The following is a 17,500-nucleotide window of genomic DNA, read 5'->3' as shown; positions in this document are numbered from 1 at the left end:
ACCGGAGTATAAGTCGCATTTTTGGGGGAAATTTATTTGATAAAACCCAACACCAAGAATAGACATTTGAAAGGCAATTTAAAATAAATAAAGAATAGTGAACAACAGGCTGAATAAGTGTACGTTATATGAGGCATAAATAACCAACTGAGAACGTGCCTGGTATGTTAACGTAACATATTATGGTAAGAGTCATTCAAATAACTATAACATATAGAACATGCTATACGTTTACCAAACAATCTGTCATTCCTAATCGCTAAATCCCATGAAATCTTATACGTTTAGTCTCTTACGTGAATGAGCTATCCATCCATCCATCCATTTTCTACCGCTTATTCCCTTCGGGGTCGCGGGGGGCGCTGGAGCCTATCTCAGCTACATATTATTTGATATTTTACGATAATGTGTTAATAATTTCACACATAAGTCGCTCCTGAATATAAGTCGCACCCCCGGCCAAACTATGAAAAAAACTGCGATTTATAGTCCGAAAAATACGGTAGGCAAAATTATCTGCCAATAGAACAAGAAAATTCGGCTTGTCAAGACTTTCCAAAACAAGTACAATTAGCTAACCTCAATGAACCCCAAAATACCTTAAAATAAGTATATTCTCACTAATAACAAGTACACTTTTCTTGGTAGAAAAAAAACAAAATTTTTTGCTCAATATGTTGAAAAATATTCTTAAATTAAGTAAATGCTAGTGCCATTATCTTGACATAATGATATGCGCTCGGCATCATGATTTTTTTTTTCATGCTTGAAGTAAGAAATGATTACTTTAAAAAAGTGGTTTTATACTTGTGAGTGTTGATGACACAGCTTTGCATCAGTTGATATTCTAGTTTCAAGCATGTTTTACTCAATATAGGTCATAACATCTCAGCAACAAGCTGTCAGTTAATTTAGGACCAAAACCCTTAAAACAAGTAAAACACTCTAACATAAAATCTGCTTAGTGAGAAGAATTATCTTATCAGACAGAAAATAAACAAATATCACCCTTATTTGAGATATTTAATCTTACTTAGATTTCAGTTTTTGCAGTGTGTCTCTTTGAAGCTCACAAAGAAAAGCTGTTGCACACCTGCTTAACTAGATTTGAAGGAAAGTAAAATTATTAAAATAGTTTCACAGTAAGCAAAAATCTATGATTACTGTCTCGCTTGGTGGATTGCTTTTATTCCTGATGACGTGTGTGTGTGCGTGTGTTGCTTTTTCAGACAAGTTGCAGGCTTTCTCCCCACATGGTGAGGTTAAGAGACCCGCACTGGGCCCGGATGACCTGAGGTCCTCCAATTTAGGTCGACCAACTCTGTCTCCATTCCCTATGTCCCCACGAGACATGGCCAAAATCAGTCATGACCAGCACCTGCTCCAGTTTAACTGTAAGGGCTCTTCTTTGTCTTCTTGCCTAATGTTACATACGGTCGGAGATGCCGTGCCCTTAAATATACGTCACCGTGCTCTCTGATCATCATCACATCATTTCTTCTCCTTGTCAGCGTTCCAGCAATCGGGCCACCCAGGACTCCCTGGTTTGCCACAGGATAGTGGAAGGCAAGCAGCAGTCCGACCCCTCATTATGCCAGAACCACCGCCTCTTATTTCTTCAACCAAGCCAGGTGGCTCCATCACACAGGTATAGCAGAACACAGTTGGTAGCATTGACGATTTAAATTAGGATGAAGGGAAGTTATGGAATTGTATTGTAGACTGGGGGCGGCATGGCATGGTGGGTAGAGCAGTCGTTACAGATACTTGAGGGCCTCTTGCCATCCAAATCACTGCCGTTGTGTCCTTGGGCAGGACCCACCCTTGCCTCACGCTGGTGAATGAATGATGAATGATGGGTGGTGGTCGGAGGGGCCGTAGGCGCTAACTGGCAGCCATGCTTCCGTCAGTCTACCCCAGGGCAGCTGTGGCTACAAATGTAGCTTACCACCACCAGATGTGAATGAATGATGGCTTCTCACTTCTCTGTAAAGCGCTTTGAGTGTCTCGAAAAGCGCTATATTTGAATTAATATATTTAATGATGTATTATTATTATTATTACATCATTAAATAAGTCACTGCTTTTTTAGGGAACTCCGGTACAGTTGCACAACCCAGCTCATGGATTCGAACATGGGAAAATGCCTTCGACTCAAATGAGCTTGTCTTGGATGGATCCGAGAAAAGTTGGTAAGTACATTTGGGCAATCCAGACAATCTAATTAACTTCTGGTTTTCTTATTATTAAAGCTGCTGCATGTCACCGTGAGTTAGATGCTTAGAGCAGTGTTTTTCAACCAGTGTGCCGTGAGATACAGTCTGGTGTGCCGTGAGAGATTATCTAATTTCACCTATTTGGGGTAAAAAATATTTTTTGCAAACCAGTAATTCTAGTCTGCAAATGATGTGTTGTTGTTGAGTGTCGGTGCTGTCTAGAGCTCGGCAGAGTAACTGTGTAATACTCTTCCATATCAGTAGGTAGCAGCCGGTAGCTAATTGCTTTGTAGATGTGGGAAACAGCAGGAGGCAGCGTGCAGGTAAAAAGGTATTTAATGTTTAAACAAAAAATAAACAAAAGGTAAGTGCCCCTAAGAAAAGGCATTGAAGCTTAGGGAAGGCTATGCAGAACAAAACTAAAACTGAACTAATGCTGGACGACAGCAAAGACTTACTGTGGAGCAAAGATGGCGTCCACAATGTACATCCGAAAAATGACATGACAATCGACAATGTCCCCACAAAGAAGGATAAAAACAAAGTACCGTAGATGCGGGAAATATTGCTCAAAGGAAGACATGAAACTGCTACAGGAAAATACCAAAAAAAGAGAAAAAGACACCAAAATAGAAGCACAAGACAAGAACTAAAACACTACACACAGGAAAACAGCAACAAAGTCAAAATAAGTCAGGGTGTGATGTGACAGTACACCTACTTTGAGACAAGAGCTATAGTGATGCATGCTTGGTTATGCTTTAAAATCATATCCAACAATTGCGATGACTTTTTACTGTCAACTGAGTTTCGTTTTTAATGATTTCTACTGGTGGTGTGCCTCTGGATTTTTTCAACGCAAAAAATGTGCCTTGGCTCAAGAAAGGTTGAAAAACACTGCCTTGAGCAAATTTTAACCCAGTTTCACCTAATTGGGTTAAAAATCTTTTTCGCAAACCAGTAATTATAGTCTGCAAATAATGTGCCGTTGTTGAGTGTCAGTGCTGTCTAGAGCTCGGCAGAGTAACCGTGTTATACTCTTCCATATCAGTAAGTGGCAGCAGGTAGCTAATTGCTTTGTAGATGTCGGGAACATGGTTTGTCATGATCACAAAATGCAACCGACAGTGGGAGGTAGGGTGCAGGTAAAAAGGTATCTAATGCTTAAACCAAAAATAAACAAAAGGTGAGTGCCCCTAAGAAAAGGCATTGAAGCTTAGGGAAGGCTATGCAAAGTAAACAAAAAACAGAATGCTGGACGACAGCAAAGACTTACAGCGTGTGGAGCAGAGACGGCGTCCACAAAGTACATCCGCACATGACATGACAATCAACAATGTCCCCACAAAGAAGGATAGCATCCGCACAACTTGAATAGTCTTGATTGCTAAAACAAAGCGGGTGCGGGGAATAGGACTCGAGGAAGACATGGAACTGCTATAGGAAAATACCAACAAAACAGGAAAAGTCACCAAAATAGGAGCGCAAGACAAGAACTAAAACACTACACACAGAAAAACACCAAAAAAGTCTAAATAAGTCAGGGCATGGTCGTGACAGCACACCTACTTTGAGACAAGAGCTATATTGATGCATGCTTGGTTATGGTTTGAATTCATATCCAACAATTGCGAGAACGACTTTTCACTGTCAATATCAGCTGCTGAGTTTAATTTTTTTTAATGTATTGTGCTGGTGGTGTGCCTCCGGACTTTTTTAATGATAAAAATGTGCCTTGGCTCAAAAAAGGTTGAAAAACACTGGCTTAGAGGGCGTTAGATCGTTGTGACCGGCTCTCTTCCTCGTTCAAACCTTTAAGATATGCACACGTACGGAAAAAACGCAATGGCGTAGGCTCTCCTCGGCTTCCCTTGCATCCCTTTTTAATCCCTACCTATGCAAAAATCTCTCCTGTGGGTTGACGCGCAACATGGGCACGTGTGCATTTACATATACAAAAAAATGAAAGCCAAAATTGGCACACTCACTGTTTGTATTGATACTAACCTGACACTATGTTGTTGTTTCATAATGGCGCCATTTGCTGGATTAAAAAATGTCACTACATTTACCTGCAAATAAAATAAATAGTTAGCAAATATAATGGATTATTTAATCAAACAGCTGTGCACAGGAATATGAAGAGTGCAACTCTGGTCAATGAGCCAAATAGGAAATGAAGGAAAAGAAGAACACTTACCTAATTTGGCGCTACAAGATCAAGATTATACCACACAAGTTTAATTTAGATCAATTACGGCAACAAAATCGATGTCAATGGCGGCATGCCACTCCGACTTGCTTTTTAATAAACAGTTTGGTGCTTCACAATGAAATTACACAGCAGTTGTATCAGGCACATGTTTTTTATTTAAAGTGACACTCACATTAGAGCAGTGGTTCTTAACCTGGGTTCGATCGAACCCTAGGGGTTCGGTGAGTCGGCCTCAAGGGTTCGGCGGAGGTCAAGACACACCCGACTCATCGTGTAAATAAAAACTTCTCCCTATCGGCGTATTACGGATACGGCAACAGCAGAAGTCAGACTAATTTGCAGGTGTGTTATTTGTTGTGAGTTTATGCACCGTGTTGGTTTTGTTGTTTGAACAAGGTGATGTTCATGCACGGTTCATTTTGTGCACCAGTAAAAAAACATGGTAACACTTTAGTATGGGTAACATATTCACCATTAATTAGTTGCTTATTAACATGCAAATTAGTAACATATTGGCTCTTAACCAATCATTATTAAGTACTTATTAATGCCTTATTCAGCACGGCCTTATTATAACCGTAACCCTCTAACCCTAACCAAATAACTCTAAATTAAGTCTTTGTTACTTAGAATATGTTCCCCTAGTGTCCAAATAACTCTAAATTAAGTCTTTGTTACTTAGAATATGTTCCCCATACTAAAGTGTTACCAAAAACATATAACTTTGCCTTGAATTCGAAAAAAAACAAAAAACATTTTATTTTTCACTAAAGAAGGGTTCGATGAATGCGCATATGAAACTGGTGGGGTTCAGTACCTCCAAAAGGTTAAGAGGCATCGAGGGACACAGTGTCTCATAAAGCAACGATGCTCCAGTATCGTTTGACCCATCACTACCCGCTACTAAGACAATAACAGCGTTAGTTACACCGTTATTTTCTAATACTATTACTCCTGAGACAGTTCTTAAATAAGGATCGTCTAAAACAGGCGTGGCCAAACTTTGTGAAAACGTGCCAATTTAATGGGCCGTCGGCCAAACGCAGTGGTCTTAAGCGTACGGCTGCACAATAAGTGAGTACGGTAGTTTAATCCCATACCGCCATTATATATTGTTGTGGAAATCATCACGGTCGATAGAGGGTAACTTGTTAGCCTTGCAGATATACCATCAAAGATTGTGTGGGCTTAAAAGAGTATGAATATGTATTACATTTTGGGAAGCCACCCTTCGGCGGGCCAAACAAAACCACTCGGCAGGCCGAAATTTGGCCCGCGTGTCCCACTTTGAGTACAACTGGTCTAAGAGATTGCAAGGTCGGACCACTAGTTAGACCAAACTTGCCTTTCCTGACTCTCTCTATTTTCCTAAATACTTTACAGGCGGCCCATTTCCTGTGGTCAAGCAAGAACAGTTATCACCCCGCAGCTCTTCCTTGCAAGCTGACAACCCATCCACCCAAGGCACATCCCACGATGGTACTGGAAGAGGTATGTGGTAGTCATTTAGTATATCATGTTGAATGATCTAATTACTTGCTTCTAAAATGAACTGATTTACTGATACCAATACTGATTTACTCAGTTGTCCGAAATGTGTCTCAAAAATAACAATTGCCATTAAATAAAGGAAATTATACCCCGCTTTGGCTTCTTGTTCTTTGCATTTACCTTCATTTTGAATTCCATTCTAGCTGTCCAGGGTGGTAGCATCACTAAGGGTATTCCAGGGACCAGAATGCATCCAGATTCCTCAGTCTCGTACCGAGGGGGTTCCATCACTCAAGTAAGCGTATAAAGAGGTTGTAAAAAAAGAAAAACCCAACCCGTTTCTACTTTTGTTGTTGTTTGGAAATTAAGATTGCATCCTCTTCACAGTCGGCCATTATTTTAAACCAGCTTTTGCCAAACATTTTCATCTTAAGACCCAAATTAAAAACTGCCTACACCCAAAAGTACTCAACATATACACTACATAATGAATTGCCATAACTGTTCGGAACATTCACATATACTATACCTATATACTAATGATAAGGTTTAGAGGTTGTTTTTTTTACAACAAACATGAATTGCTAGGAAATTGTGTTTTTTGCTGATCAAAAAAATGTCTCATGCAGCATACAAAGATAACTTTATTAATCTCATGAGGGATTGTAATGAGTCACAGCAGCATAGCCACACACCATGTGCATACATACATATGTAGTGTACCTTTGAAATGTATTTAAATGCATTTTACTAAGACAATCTGAAATCCAATAAAACTTGACCTGTGAGGCATATTGGTATCTTACCCTGAGCTAAACTATACCTTTTAATTTACTACGAATAATGGCAATATGTTTTGCCCATGTCACTGGACAGGACAGGTTTAAAAAAAAAAAAAAGTAGAAATAATGTATAATGAATATATTGAATATATATATATATATTAAATTTGACCATAGTAGACTCATTTTATGCCACGATAATTTTTTGCTATGATCATAATTATAAGAATATAGTCTATGCCAGGGATGTCGAACTCGTTTTTATTGAGGGCCACATTGCAGTTATGGTTGCCCTCAGAGTAATATATGAATATACACGTGTGTATATATATAATAAATTAAGTATTCATTTTTTTACATAAGCTACAAAAAAAATATTAAAATTTTACTTAAAAAACTGGCAGCTCAGTCACCAGAATTGTACAGTAAAAGCAGTGTTTTTTTGTTTTTTTACAGCATATTAAAAAAATTGAATAAATGGAATGGAAAAACAATACCATAGTTTTTAGCGGTAAAATTCAAGCAACAGGGTTGCCTTTTTTTTTTTACGTAAAATCTTGTTGTTTTAATGTTTTTTAATGTTTTAGTGTCTTACTGTATATGGAAAAAAACAGTACCAAAGTTGATTTTACGATAAAAAAAAACTCAGTCGGCGGAATTTAACCGTAAAATCTAACCCTGAAACAGGAGGCTGCTGGCTCTGTGGACCCCAGGAACACTAGTGGGTTGTTGAGGAAACCAGTTAATGGGGATCCTTAATAAAAATCAAATCAAAATCTATTGTCAATTTTACAGTCTACAATTTGATTGATAATTTGTTTTGAAATCATAAGTCAAGCAGATATTTAAGTACAGTATTTATCTTTATTTTAACAAAAACATTTTTTTGGAATACATGATAATTTAATATTTTGATTTTGATAATATTGAATTTGAAAAGATATGCAATAGCATGCAGTACCTGATTTTTAATGTCAAAAGGGAAAGAACACATATATTTCGTAAGAAAAGATTAATCATTTTACTAACGCATACAGTATTATTTCCAGGCTTTCGCGGGCCACATAAAATAATGTGACGGGCCAGATTTGGCCCCCGGGCCTTGAGTTTGACACCTGTGGTCTATGAAATACCCCAATTACCCCTCAGATCCCTGAATAAGTGGGCTAATATTGATGTGATTTGTTTACCTGTGAGTACGGACATAGATATGAATTATTTGGCCCCAGTATTTGTGATGTGACTATGTACTTTGGCAGGTACTTATGAATAGTATTTTGTTCTGCATCCCTAGCCTTTGTGTTGGTAAGCACTTATTTTCCCCATATCACTGCCATTGTTCCCTCATTCCTTTTGCCGCTTTGAAACCAGCAGCGTTAGTGTTACTCGGCCGTGGTTTATGTACTCAGGATGGCAGACAGGAAAGCGCAATAGAGAGGTCATGAGGCAGACCAAGTGCTGTCGTTACTGGATTTCCCAGTTGCCGTGACATAACCACAGCTCTGACGGCCCTAGTCACCTTAGCAACAAGTACACAGTGTGCCGTGTCTGTTCCCATTAATTTTAACCCAGCCCATGTAATACAGTGTAATTTCCAAATGGCTCGCAGGGGACTCAGGAAGCAAATACGTATTAAATTGGGTTGCAATCTATAAGACAGATTAGTAAAGAAAAGGTGAGCGGTGCATAATAAGTTCTCTTGCGACAGATCATTAGTTTGCTTTACTTCTCAGATGGATTTATGTTAGTATAAGGAAGCCGATATACAAGTCCTTAACTTGGATGCAGTTTTTTTCCTGAACATGATGTATTTAAAAGCCATGAAATGTGATCTCAAGCACAACCGTCTACCCATCCCTATGTGGCTCTGTTTACAAAGCTGTGTGGAAATATGACCCTCGTTTGGAATATTGGTCATGAGATGCATGTGAACAATACAGTGCCAAACCAGTGGACTGGTTTGGCACTGTATTGTTCACATGCATGGTATTTATTTATTTTCCTTTTCAAATATGCTTTTGTAGTTCATGTAATTTTGATGCCATTTTCTATTCAACCAGTGTAACTTTATATATTTCAAGTTAACTGTTAAATTAATGTGCACTGCAAAAAGTCAGTGTTCAAAAACAAGAAAAAAAAATACAAAAATTAGGGGTATTTTATTTGAACTAAGCAAAATTATCTGCCAATAGAACAAGAAAATTCGGCTTGTCAAGACTTTCCCAAACAAGTAAAATTACCGTATTTTTCGGAGTATAAGTCGCTCCGGAGTATAAGTCAGGAAAAAAACATATATAAGTCGCACTGGAGTATAAGTCTCATTTTTGGGGAAATTTATTTGATAAAACCCAACACCAAGAATATACATTTAAAAGGCAATTTAAAATAAATAAAGAATAGTGAACAACAGGCTGAATAAGTGTACGTTATATGAGGCATAAATAACCAACTGAGAACGTGCCTGGTATGTTAACGTAACATATTATGGTAAGAGTCATTCAAATAACTATAACATATAGAACATGCTATACGTTTACCAAACAATCTGTCACTCCTAATCGCTAAATCCCATGAAATCTTATACGTCTAGTCTCTTACGTGAATGAGCTAAATAATATTATTTGATATTTTACGGTAATGTGTTAATAATTTCACACATAAGTCGCTCCTGAGTATAAGTTGCACTATGAAAAAAACTGCGACTTATAGTCCGAAAAATACGGTAGCTAACCTCAATGAACCCAAAAATACCTTAAAATAAGTATATTCTCAATAACAAGTGCACTTTTCTTGGTATAAAAAAAGAGACCTTTTTGCTCATTATGTTGAAAAATATTCTTAAATTAAGTAAATGCTAGTGCCATTATCTTGACATAATGATATGCGCTCGGCATCATGATTTTAGAAATGAGAAATTATTACTTTAAAAAGGTAGTTTTATACTTGTGAGTGTTGATGACACAGCTTTGCTTCAGTTAATATTCTAGATTCAAGCATGTTTTACTCAATATAGGTCATACAATCTCAGCAACAAGCTGTAGTATCTTACTGAGATAATTTTTGGGACCAAAAGCCTTAAAACAAGTAAAACACTCTAACATAAAATCTGCTTAATGAGAAGAATTATTTTATCAGACAGAAAATAAGCAAATATCACCCTTATTTGAGATATTTAATCTTACTTAGAATTCAGTTTTTGCAGTGTGCCTGAATGTGGATTTTTAGTTTATACGTCTCTCACTTGTCCTTTCTCACTGTGGCTACAGGGGACACCGGCTGATGTGCTGTATAAGGGAACCATAACCCGTTTGATCACAGAGGACACTGCAAGCCGTGGGGAGAGGGAGCGGGACGACACACTATCTAAAGGTCATGTGGTCTATGAGGGAATAAGTGGTCACATCCTCACATATGACCGTGAGTATGTCAGGTCGCATTTCGTCATTTTGCACAGACCCGACAATCTCTGTGTAAGTGATTTGATAAATAGTTAAGTATTTAACACAACACATCTATTGAACACGTAGGTCCAGTTTCTCAAACCTCTAAAGACGATGGTAGGGGCTCTGGGCAAGCTGGTGAAATTCTTGGCCTAAAGCGTCCTTATGATGTCATGGAGGGAGGCATCTCCCGAGGTCTGCCTATGAGGGATTCATTGTCTGCTTCCAACTGTGAAGGTAGCTGCGAGATCTTGTTTTTTTTTGGTTTTTTAAGCTTACTGTATAAATGGAAATAACTATTCTTTTTCCCCAACCTTTACCCCAGGTCTTATTGGTCGAGCGATGCCTCATGACAGAGACAGTCCACACCACACACCTTATAAAGATACTCATCACATACGTGGCTCAATCTCACAAGGTTAGATATAATTATATAAAAGTAACTTAAGCTACTAATATACCGTATTTTCCCGACTATAAGGCGCACTTAAAATCCTTTTTTTCCCTCAAAACCCGACAGTGTGCCTTATAACCTGGTGCGCCTAATGTACGGAATAATTCTGGTTTTACTTACCGACCTCGAAGCGATTTTATTTGGTACATGGTGTAATGATAAGTGTGACCAGTAGATGGCAGTCAAACATAAGAGATACGTGTAGACTGCACTATGATGACAATATGACTCAAGTAAACAACAGCAACATTTTATATGTTCCATTGAAAATATAGAACATTACACACGGCGCTCAAAAATCTATCAAAATGTTTTAGTACGACTTTGGTAAGCTATGAAGCCGCACTGCTTGATGTGCTTCAACATACAAGTATTATTATGGTGTGTGTATAAGATAAGACACATTATCTGGCGTTTTGTTTCGCAATATTGTGCAAAAGCAACTTTTCTTGCCTTCTGGTACCTGCTGCTCTGTATTTGGGATCTGCATAAATCCTGAAAAATTGCGCGTGTCAGCATTTGTAGTCCGTGCCGACTCTGTAGTCGATAAGCTTCTTCTTTTTCTCTATCTTCTTGTTATGGGACATTCATCCTCTGCTGTTGCCATTTCTAATATAAAGTAGTGTAAAGTTCTTATTTATATATGTCAGTAAACTCACCATGAAAGCACTAAAACATACCGGTGTAGTGAGCTTACATTATTCACCCAAGGAACTTTAGTTATTAGAAAGTTCCAGTCAGACGGTTTTTCACGGGACACACTTCCAGTGTTGTTGTTTCCGGATGAGGAGATGCTGCTCCGTTATTGATTGAAGTAAAGTGTGAATGTCATTAAAACAGTTAGCTCCATCTGTTGACACTTCTTCCACTCCCGTCCTTGCACGCTACACCGCTACAACAAAGATGACAGGGAGAAGACGCTGTCGATATAAGACCGCCCACAAAACGGCGCATCCTGAAGCGACTGTCAGAAAGCGGCTTGAAGATGATCTGTAAAACATCATCTATGCAACATTTTGACCAAAGAACCACCATAACATGTTATGTAGACCACAAGGAAGTGTTTTACATTTAGAAAAAAATAAAAATAATGCGCCTTATATATGAAAAAGATTGAAAATAGACCATTCATCAGCAGTGCGCCTTATAATCCGGTGCGCCCTGTGGTTCGGAAAATACGGTACTCTTGTTTTATCTATATCTGCCACATTTTCTCAAGAAGAATCCTCATACAGGTGGATGAATGTCCTCGGACAATTTTTTTTTATGACAACAAACATTCTCTTCTTTATGAATTAACTATAATGTGATTTATTTTTTGCCCCAGCTATATTCTCTTTTCAAATCATTTATTCTCACGGTGTCAGGCATACCACGCCATCTGGACCCTCAGGACAGCTACCTGAGGAGAGAGGCCAAGCAAATGAAAAGAGAGAACTCTCCGCCACGTGGAGGCAGTTCAATGACGGACCCACTTAAGGGTAGAGAGTCCATGGTGCCCACAGTGAAGGAGGCTGGGCGCTCTATCCACCTCATTCCCAGAGAGGAGCTCAGACAGACTGGCAAGGAGGGCATGTTAACACCGGTACGGAGTTCATACTTTTTAAACCCCCAATGTGTTTTTTTTTTCAAATGCTTGATTTAGTATTCCTGGTTGTTATTCCTTCCAGGGAACTCCCATGAAACAGGAGGCTGCTGGCTCTGGTAAACGACATGATGTGCGCTCGATCATCGCCAGTTCACCGCGTTCCTACCATAATCCACCCCCTCACATGGATATGCGGGCTGATAGGGGACGCTACGAAGAGGCACCCAAAGGACGACCTAGCGCGGTAGTCAGCACCGCCAGCACAATAGCCCGTTCTTCTCCCCTTACACTTGGGTCAGAACAGGGAGGCAAGGCCCACCATAGCCCTGTTGGCTACGACGACAAAGGCACTTTAAGGAACCCCTACCCTGGGCCGTCACATCGGGGCTCCCCTCTGTCCAGGGAGTCAAGTCAAAGACAACATGATGGTGGTTTTTTTTAATTTTTTTTTAAATAATTTATTTCTCTTGCCAGATGTATTTCTATCAATGTTATTGAGAGCACTACACAAAAAACTACAACTGGGAAAAAATAAGTATTTGATCCCTTGCTGATTTTGTAAAAAAATAAGTAGTTGATCCATACTTGCCAACCTTGAGACCTCCAAATTCTGGAGATAGGAGGGGGGGTGCTACAGGGTTGAGGTGGGAGGGGGTAGTAGCGGGGGTGTATATTGCATACTTGCCAACCCTCCCGATTTTCCCGGGAGATTTCCAAATTTCAGTGCCCCTCCCGAAAATCTCCCGGGCCACCATTCTCCCGAATTTCTCCTGAATTTCTCCCGATTTCCACCTGGACCTTAAAGACACTGCCTTTGGCGTCCTCTACAACCTGTCGTCACGCCCGCTTTTCCTCTATACAAACAGCGTGCCGGCCAAGTCACATTATATATGCGGCTTTAACACGCACACACAAGGGAATGCAACTCATACTTGATCTACAGCCATACAGGTCACACTGAGGGTGGCCGTATAAACAACTTTAACACTGTTACAAATATGCGCTGCACTGTGAACCCACACCAAACAACAATGACAAACACATTTTGGGAGAACATCCGCACTGTAACACAACATAAACACAACAGCACAAATACCCAGAATCCCTTGCAGCACTAACTCTTCCGGGACGCTACAATATACACCCCCGCTAAACCTCCCAACCCCATCTCCCGAATTCGGAGGTCTCAAGGTTGGCAAGTATGGTCTATTGTAGCGTCCCGGAAGAGTTAGTGCTGCAAGGGGTTATGGGTATTTGTTCTGTTGTGTTTATGTTGTGTTACGGTGCGGATGTTCTCCCGAAATGTGTTTGTCATTCTTGTTTGGTGTGGGGTCACAGTGTGGCGCATATTTGTAACAGTGTTAAAGTTGTTTATACGGCCACCCTCAGTGTGACCTGTATGGCTGTTGACCAAGTATGCACGCATTCACTTGTGTGTGTGAAAAGCCGTAGATATTATGTGATTGGGCCAGCACGCAAAGGTAGTGCCTTTAATGTTTATTGGCGCTCTGTACTTCTCCCTACGTCCGTGTACCACTCCGTACAGCAGCGTTTTAAAAAGTCATAAATTTTACTTTTTGAAATCGATACCGATAATTTCCGATATTACATTTTAAAGCATTTATCGGCCGATAATATCGGACTGACGATATTATCGATAAATCTCTAGTACTTGCCAACAAGAATTTATTCATCAAGTTCTAAATCACGTTTTTGCTTAGGGATTGAATATTCATATCTTGTCAGTCAAACACAAATTATTATTATTATAGTTTTTACAATATGTTTATCTCTCATACAATGGACCTAACAGAAAAATTCTGGAATGTTTAGGTCTTTTTAAAAGCGTAACTTTACAAAATCAGCACGGGATCACATACTTATCATGTAACCTATTTTCTTGACCAATTATGAATTCTGTCTTGTTCTGTCCAGGTTCGAGTAAAAAAGAACCTCAGGAGCGTAAATCTACACCAACTCCGAGGGAGATGAATGCTACCAAATCTCCTCTCCAGGGGGTTCCTGATCAACAGACCTATGAGCGCCTGTTGCAGGGCCTTGGAGCCGATGTGTACCGGCAAATTCCTTTAGCCTTTGATCCAGCTGCTTTGTCCCGTGGCATCCCCATTGATCCAGGTACAGTCAGATTAACTTGACTTAGTAGTGAACATGGGAGAATGTCGGCAGACCCTCCCAAAAAGTGAACGTCTTGCACTTCACACCTAGATGGTTAGCTATTCAGACTTAATGAGTTAAGGACATTGGCAACATTTCTGGTTAAGATTAATCGTCATGTTATTGGTACACCAAGATCAAGTTTGTACTTTATTTTTCAGAAATTATACCATAAATGTGTGTGCTTTATTTTTAAAAAATCTCTCTATAATGAGCATTTCCTCTGCTCTCACACAGCCTACTACTTGCCTCGCCATCTGGCCCCCAATCCGGCATACCCTCATCCCTATCCCTACCTCATCCGGGGCTTTCCAGACACTGCAGCCCTCGAGAACCGGCAGACCTTGCTCAATGACTACATAACTTCCCAGCAAATGCACCAGTGGCCTGCAGCGGCTGCTATGGCTGCCCAGCGCTCAGACATGCTAAGGGGCCTTACTCCACGAGACCAACCTCTTTCTCTGCCTTACTCTGCAGCCCCTCGTGGTAAGACCATTATTATTGTACTCATTAGTTAAGTAATCAACAGCCACTCCACCAATGTACACTGCAAAAAGTCAATGTTCAAAAACAAGAAAAAAAATACAAAAATTAAGGGTGTTTTATTTGAACTAAGCAAAATTATCTGCCAATAGAACAAGAAAATTTGGCTTGTCAAGACTCTCCAAAACAAGTAAAATCAGCTAACCTCAATGAACCCCAAAATACCTTAAAATAAGTATATTCTCACTAATAACAAGTGCACTTTTTTGGTAGAAAAAAAAAAAGAGATCTTTTTGCTCAATATGTTGAAAAATATTCTTAAATTAAGTAAATGCTAGTGCCATTATCTTGACATAATGATATGCGCCCGGCATTACATTTCTTGAAACCAGCAAACTTATACTAAAAACTAATTTATTGTTCTTAATGGAAAGGCAACAAGGCAACCGCTTGTTACTCTCGGGTTCTCCTAGCCGCTCAGGCAAATCATATTGTCTAAAAATGCATTTTTCCATCGGTAACATGACATCATCGCGCCAAGTGCGTGCTCTTTCAGTCAATTAGTGCGCATATACACAGCACGGCCACCGGCCAAAAATGTTTAATTGTCATTTTGAAGAATTTATCTGAATGTGCATGAACTATTTATGTTCAAAATTGTTTGAAATATCACATGTTAAATGTTTAAATATTAAATCTGTTTACTGTACTGTGCCAACTGTACTACTATATGAGTACGTATTTTCTATTGTTTCATTGAAAATAAAACAGCAAAGTCTATTTGGCTGTCATCTGTTTTAATTATGAGACACAATTTTGTCAAGATCATGATTTTTTTTTTCATGCTTGAAATAAGAAATGATTACTTTAAAAAAGCAGTTTTATACTTGTGAGTGTTGATGACACAGCTTTGCAACAGTTGATATTCTAGTTTCAAGCATGTTTTACTCAATGTAGGTCATAACATCTCAGCAACAAGCTGTAATATCTTACTGAGATCATTTAGGACCAAAACCCTTAAAACAAGTAAAACAAATCTGCTTAGTGAGAAGAATTATCTTATCAGACAGAAAAAAAACAAATATCACCCTTATTTGAGATGTTTAATCTTACATAGATTTCAGTTTTTGCAGTGCATTTGGAATTGTCTTGTTTTAAAGGATGCATAGCTAGCATTATTACATTGTGTCATGTGTCATGTGCTCTGGAGGACTCCTTAAAGAGATACACTGTTTTCGCGTTGACTCGAATTTCTTCTGGACACTGCAGCTCGAAGGAAGTGTTCACAAGACACTGTATGTGTGTCACATGTCATGTCATTTCAAATATTCCTGAAAACTTAAAGAGTGTGGAAAGTGCTGTAGTTTCTTTTAGAAAGAACACGTGTTAAACTGCAAAAAATACTATAGCAGAATACACGATACACACAAATATTGCAGCTCCCCACTACTGTGGAAAGCAATCTAGGAAATGTACACATATGTACAAATTAATTCAAAAATGAAAAAGTGCAGTAATGCAATATAATTGATGGAACAGAAGCATGGATGAACATTTTTATGAATCAGTTAGGAATAATCTTTTTCTTAAGGTTTCAACGGGCTGTCAACTTTCCCCCAAAAACCTCATCATGCCCCTTTTTGATAGAACATATGTTGGGTTTATATAGTAATGTAACCTGGACATTTTTGCTAATGTGGCTGATGCTTCATTTACAATGCTTATCTTATTTTATCACTGAGGTCATGTATAAACTGCAAAAAGTCAGTGTTCAAAAACAAGAAAAATAAAATAAAAAATTAGGTATATTTTACTTGAACTAAGCAAAATTATCTGCCAATAGAACAATAAAAGTTGGCTTATCAAGACTTTCCAAAACAAGTAAAATTAGCTAACCTCAATGAACCCTAAAACACCTTAAAATAAGTATATTCTCACTAATAACAAGTGCACTTTTCTTGATAGAAAACATTTTTTTTTTTGACCTTTTCTTTATTGTAAATTTGCAGAATTTGCCTGAATGTGCATGAACTATTTCTGTTCAAAATAGTTTGAAATGTCAAATGTTAAATGTTTAAATATTAACTGTCAGTTTACTGTACTGTGCCAACTGTACTACTATATGAGTATGTATTTTCTATTGTTTCATTGAAAATAAAACAGCAAAGTCCATTTGGCTGTCATCTGTTTTAATTATGAGACACAATTGTGTCAAAGTCATGATTTTTTATTTCATGCTTGAAATAATAAATGATTACTTTGAAAAAGCAGTTTTATACTTGTGCGTGTTGATGACACAGCTTTGCAACAGTTGATATTCTAGTTTCAAGCATGTTTTACTCAATATAGGTCATCAAATCTCAGCAACAAGATGTAATATCTTACTGAGATAATTTAGGACCAAAGCACTTAAAACAAGTTAAACACTCTAACATAAAATCTGCTTAGTGAGAAGAATTATCTTATCGGACAGAAAATAAGCAAATATCACCCTTATTTGAGATATTTAATCTTACTTAGAATTCAGTTTTTGCAGTGTAATGACTGAGGTTAAAGTTTTGACATGCATTACAACAACATGGTTATTCACCTTTAGTTTGTTTTTCCCTCCTCTTTTTTCTTCCCTGTAGGAATCATCGATCTATCTCAGGTGCCA

General features: G+C 38.5%; 1 protein-coding gene across 5 annotated transcripts in view; it reads left to right on the top strand.

Annotated features, from left to right (window-relative positions):
- Positions 1 to 17,500, top strand: part of ncor2 (nuclear receptor corepressor 2) — a 216,904-nt gene that overhangs the window by 172,794 nt on the left and 26,610 nt on the right. For all 5 annotated transcript variants that reach the window (XM_061986043.2, XM_061986041.2, XM_061986039.2 and 2 more), the window contains 13 exons: positions 1,230 to 1,394; positions 1,512 to 1,648; positions 2,093 to 2,192; positions 5,815 to 5,922; positions 6,126 to 6,217; positions 9,971 to 10,121; positions 10,232 to 10,381; positions 10,470 to 10,562; positions 11,966 to 12,183; positions 12,269 to 12,614; positions 14,122 to 14,322; positions 14,599 to 14,847; positions 17,475 to 17,500. The exon at positions 17,475 to 17,500 is cut by the window's right edge and continues 127 nt beyond it. In XM_061986043.2, coding sequence (XP_061842027.1) covers positions 1,230 to 1,394; positions 1,512 to 1,648; positions 2,093 to 2,192; positions 5,815 to 5,922; positions 6,126 to 6,217; positions 9,971 to 10,121; positions 10,232 to 10,381; positions 10,470 to 10,562; positions 11,966 to 12,183; positions 12,269 to 12,614; positions 14,122 to 14,322; positions 14,599 to 14,847; positions 17,475 to 17,500 — 2,036 coding nt within the window. The remainder of the gene's footprint in view (positions 1 to 1,229; positions 1,395 to 1,511; positions 1,649 to 2,092; positions 2,193 to 5,814; positions 5,923 to 6,125; positions 6,218 to 9,970; positions 10,122 to 10,231; positions 10,382 to 10,469; positions 10,563 to 11,965; positions 12,184 to 12,268; positions 12,615 to 14,121; positions 14,323 to 14,598; positions 14,848 to 17,474) is intronic.

Source organism: Nerophis lumbriciformis, linkage group LG12 (genome assembly GCF_033978685.3).
Source record: "Nerophis lumbriciformis linkage group LG12, RoL_Nlum_v2.1, whole genome shotgun sequence".
In the NCBI taxonomy this organism is placed as follows: domain Eukaryota; kingdom Metazoa; phylum Chordata; class Actinopteri; order Syngnathiformes; family Syngnathidae; genus Nerophis; species Nerophis lumbriciformis.
This window is presented reverse-complemented; position numbering and strand designations above follow the sequence as displayed.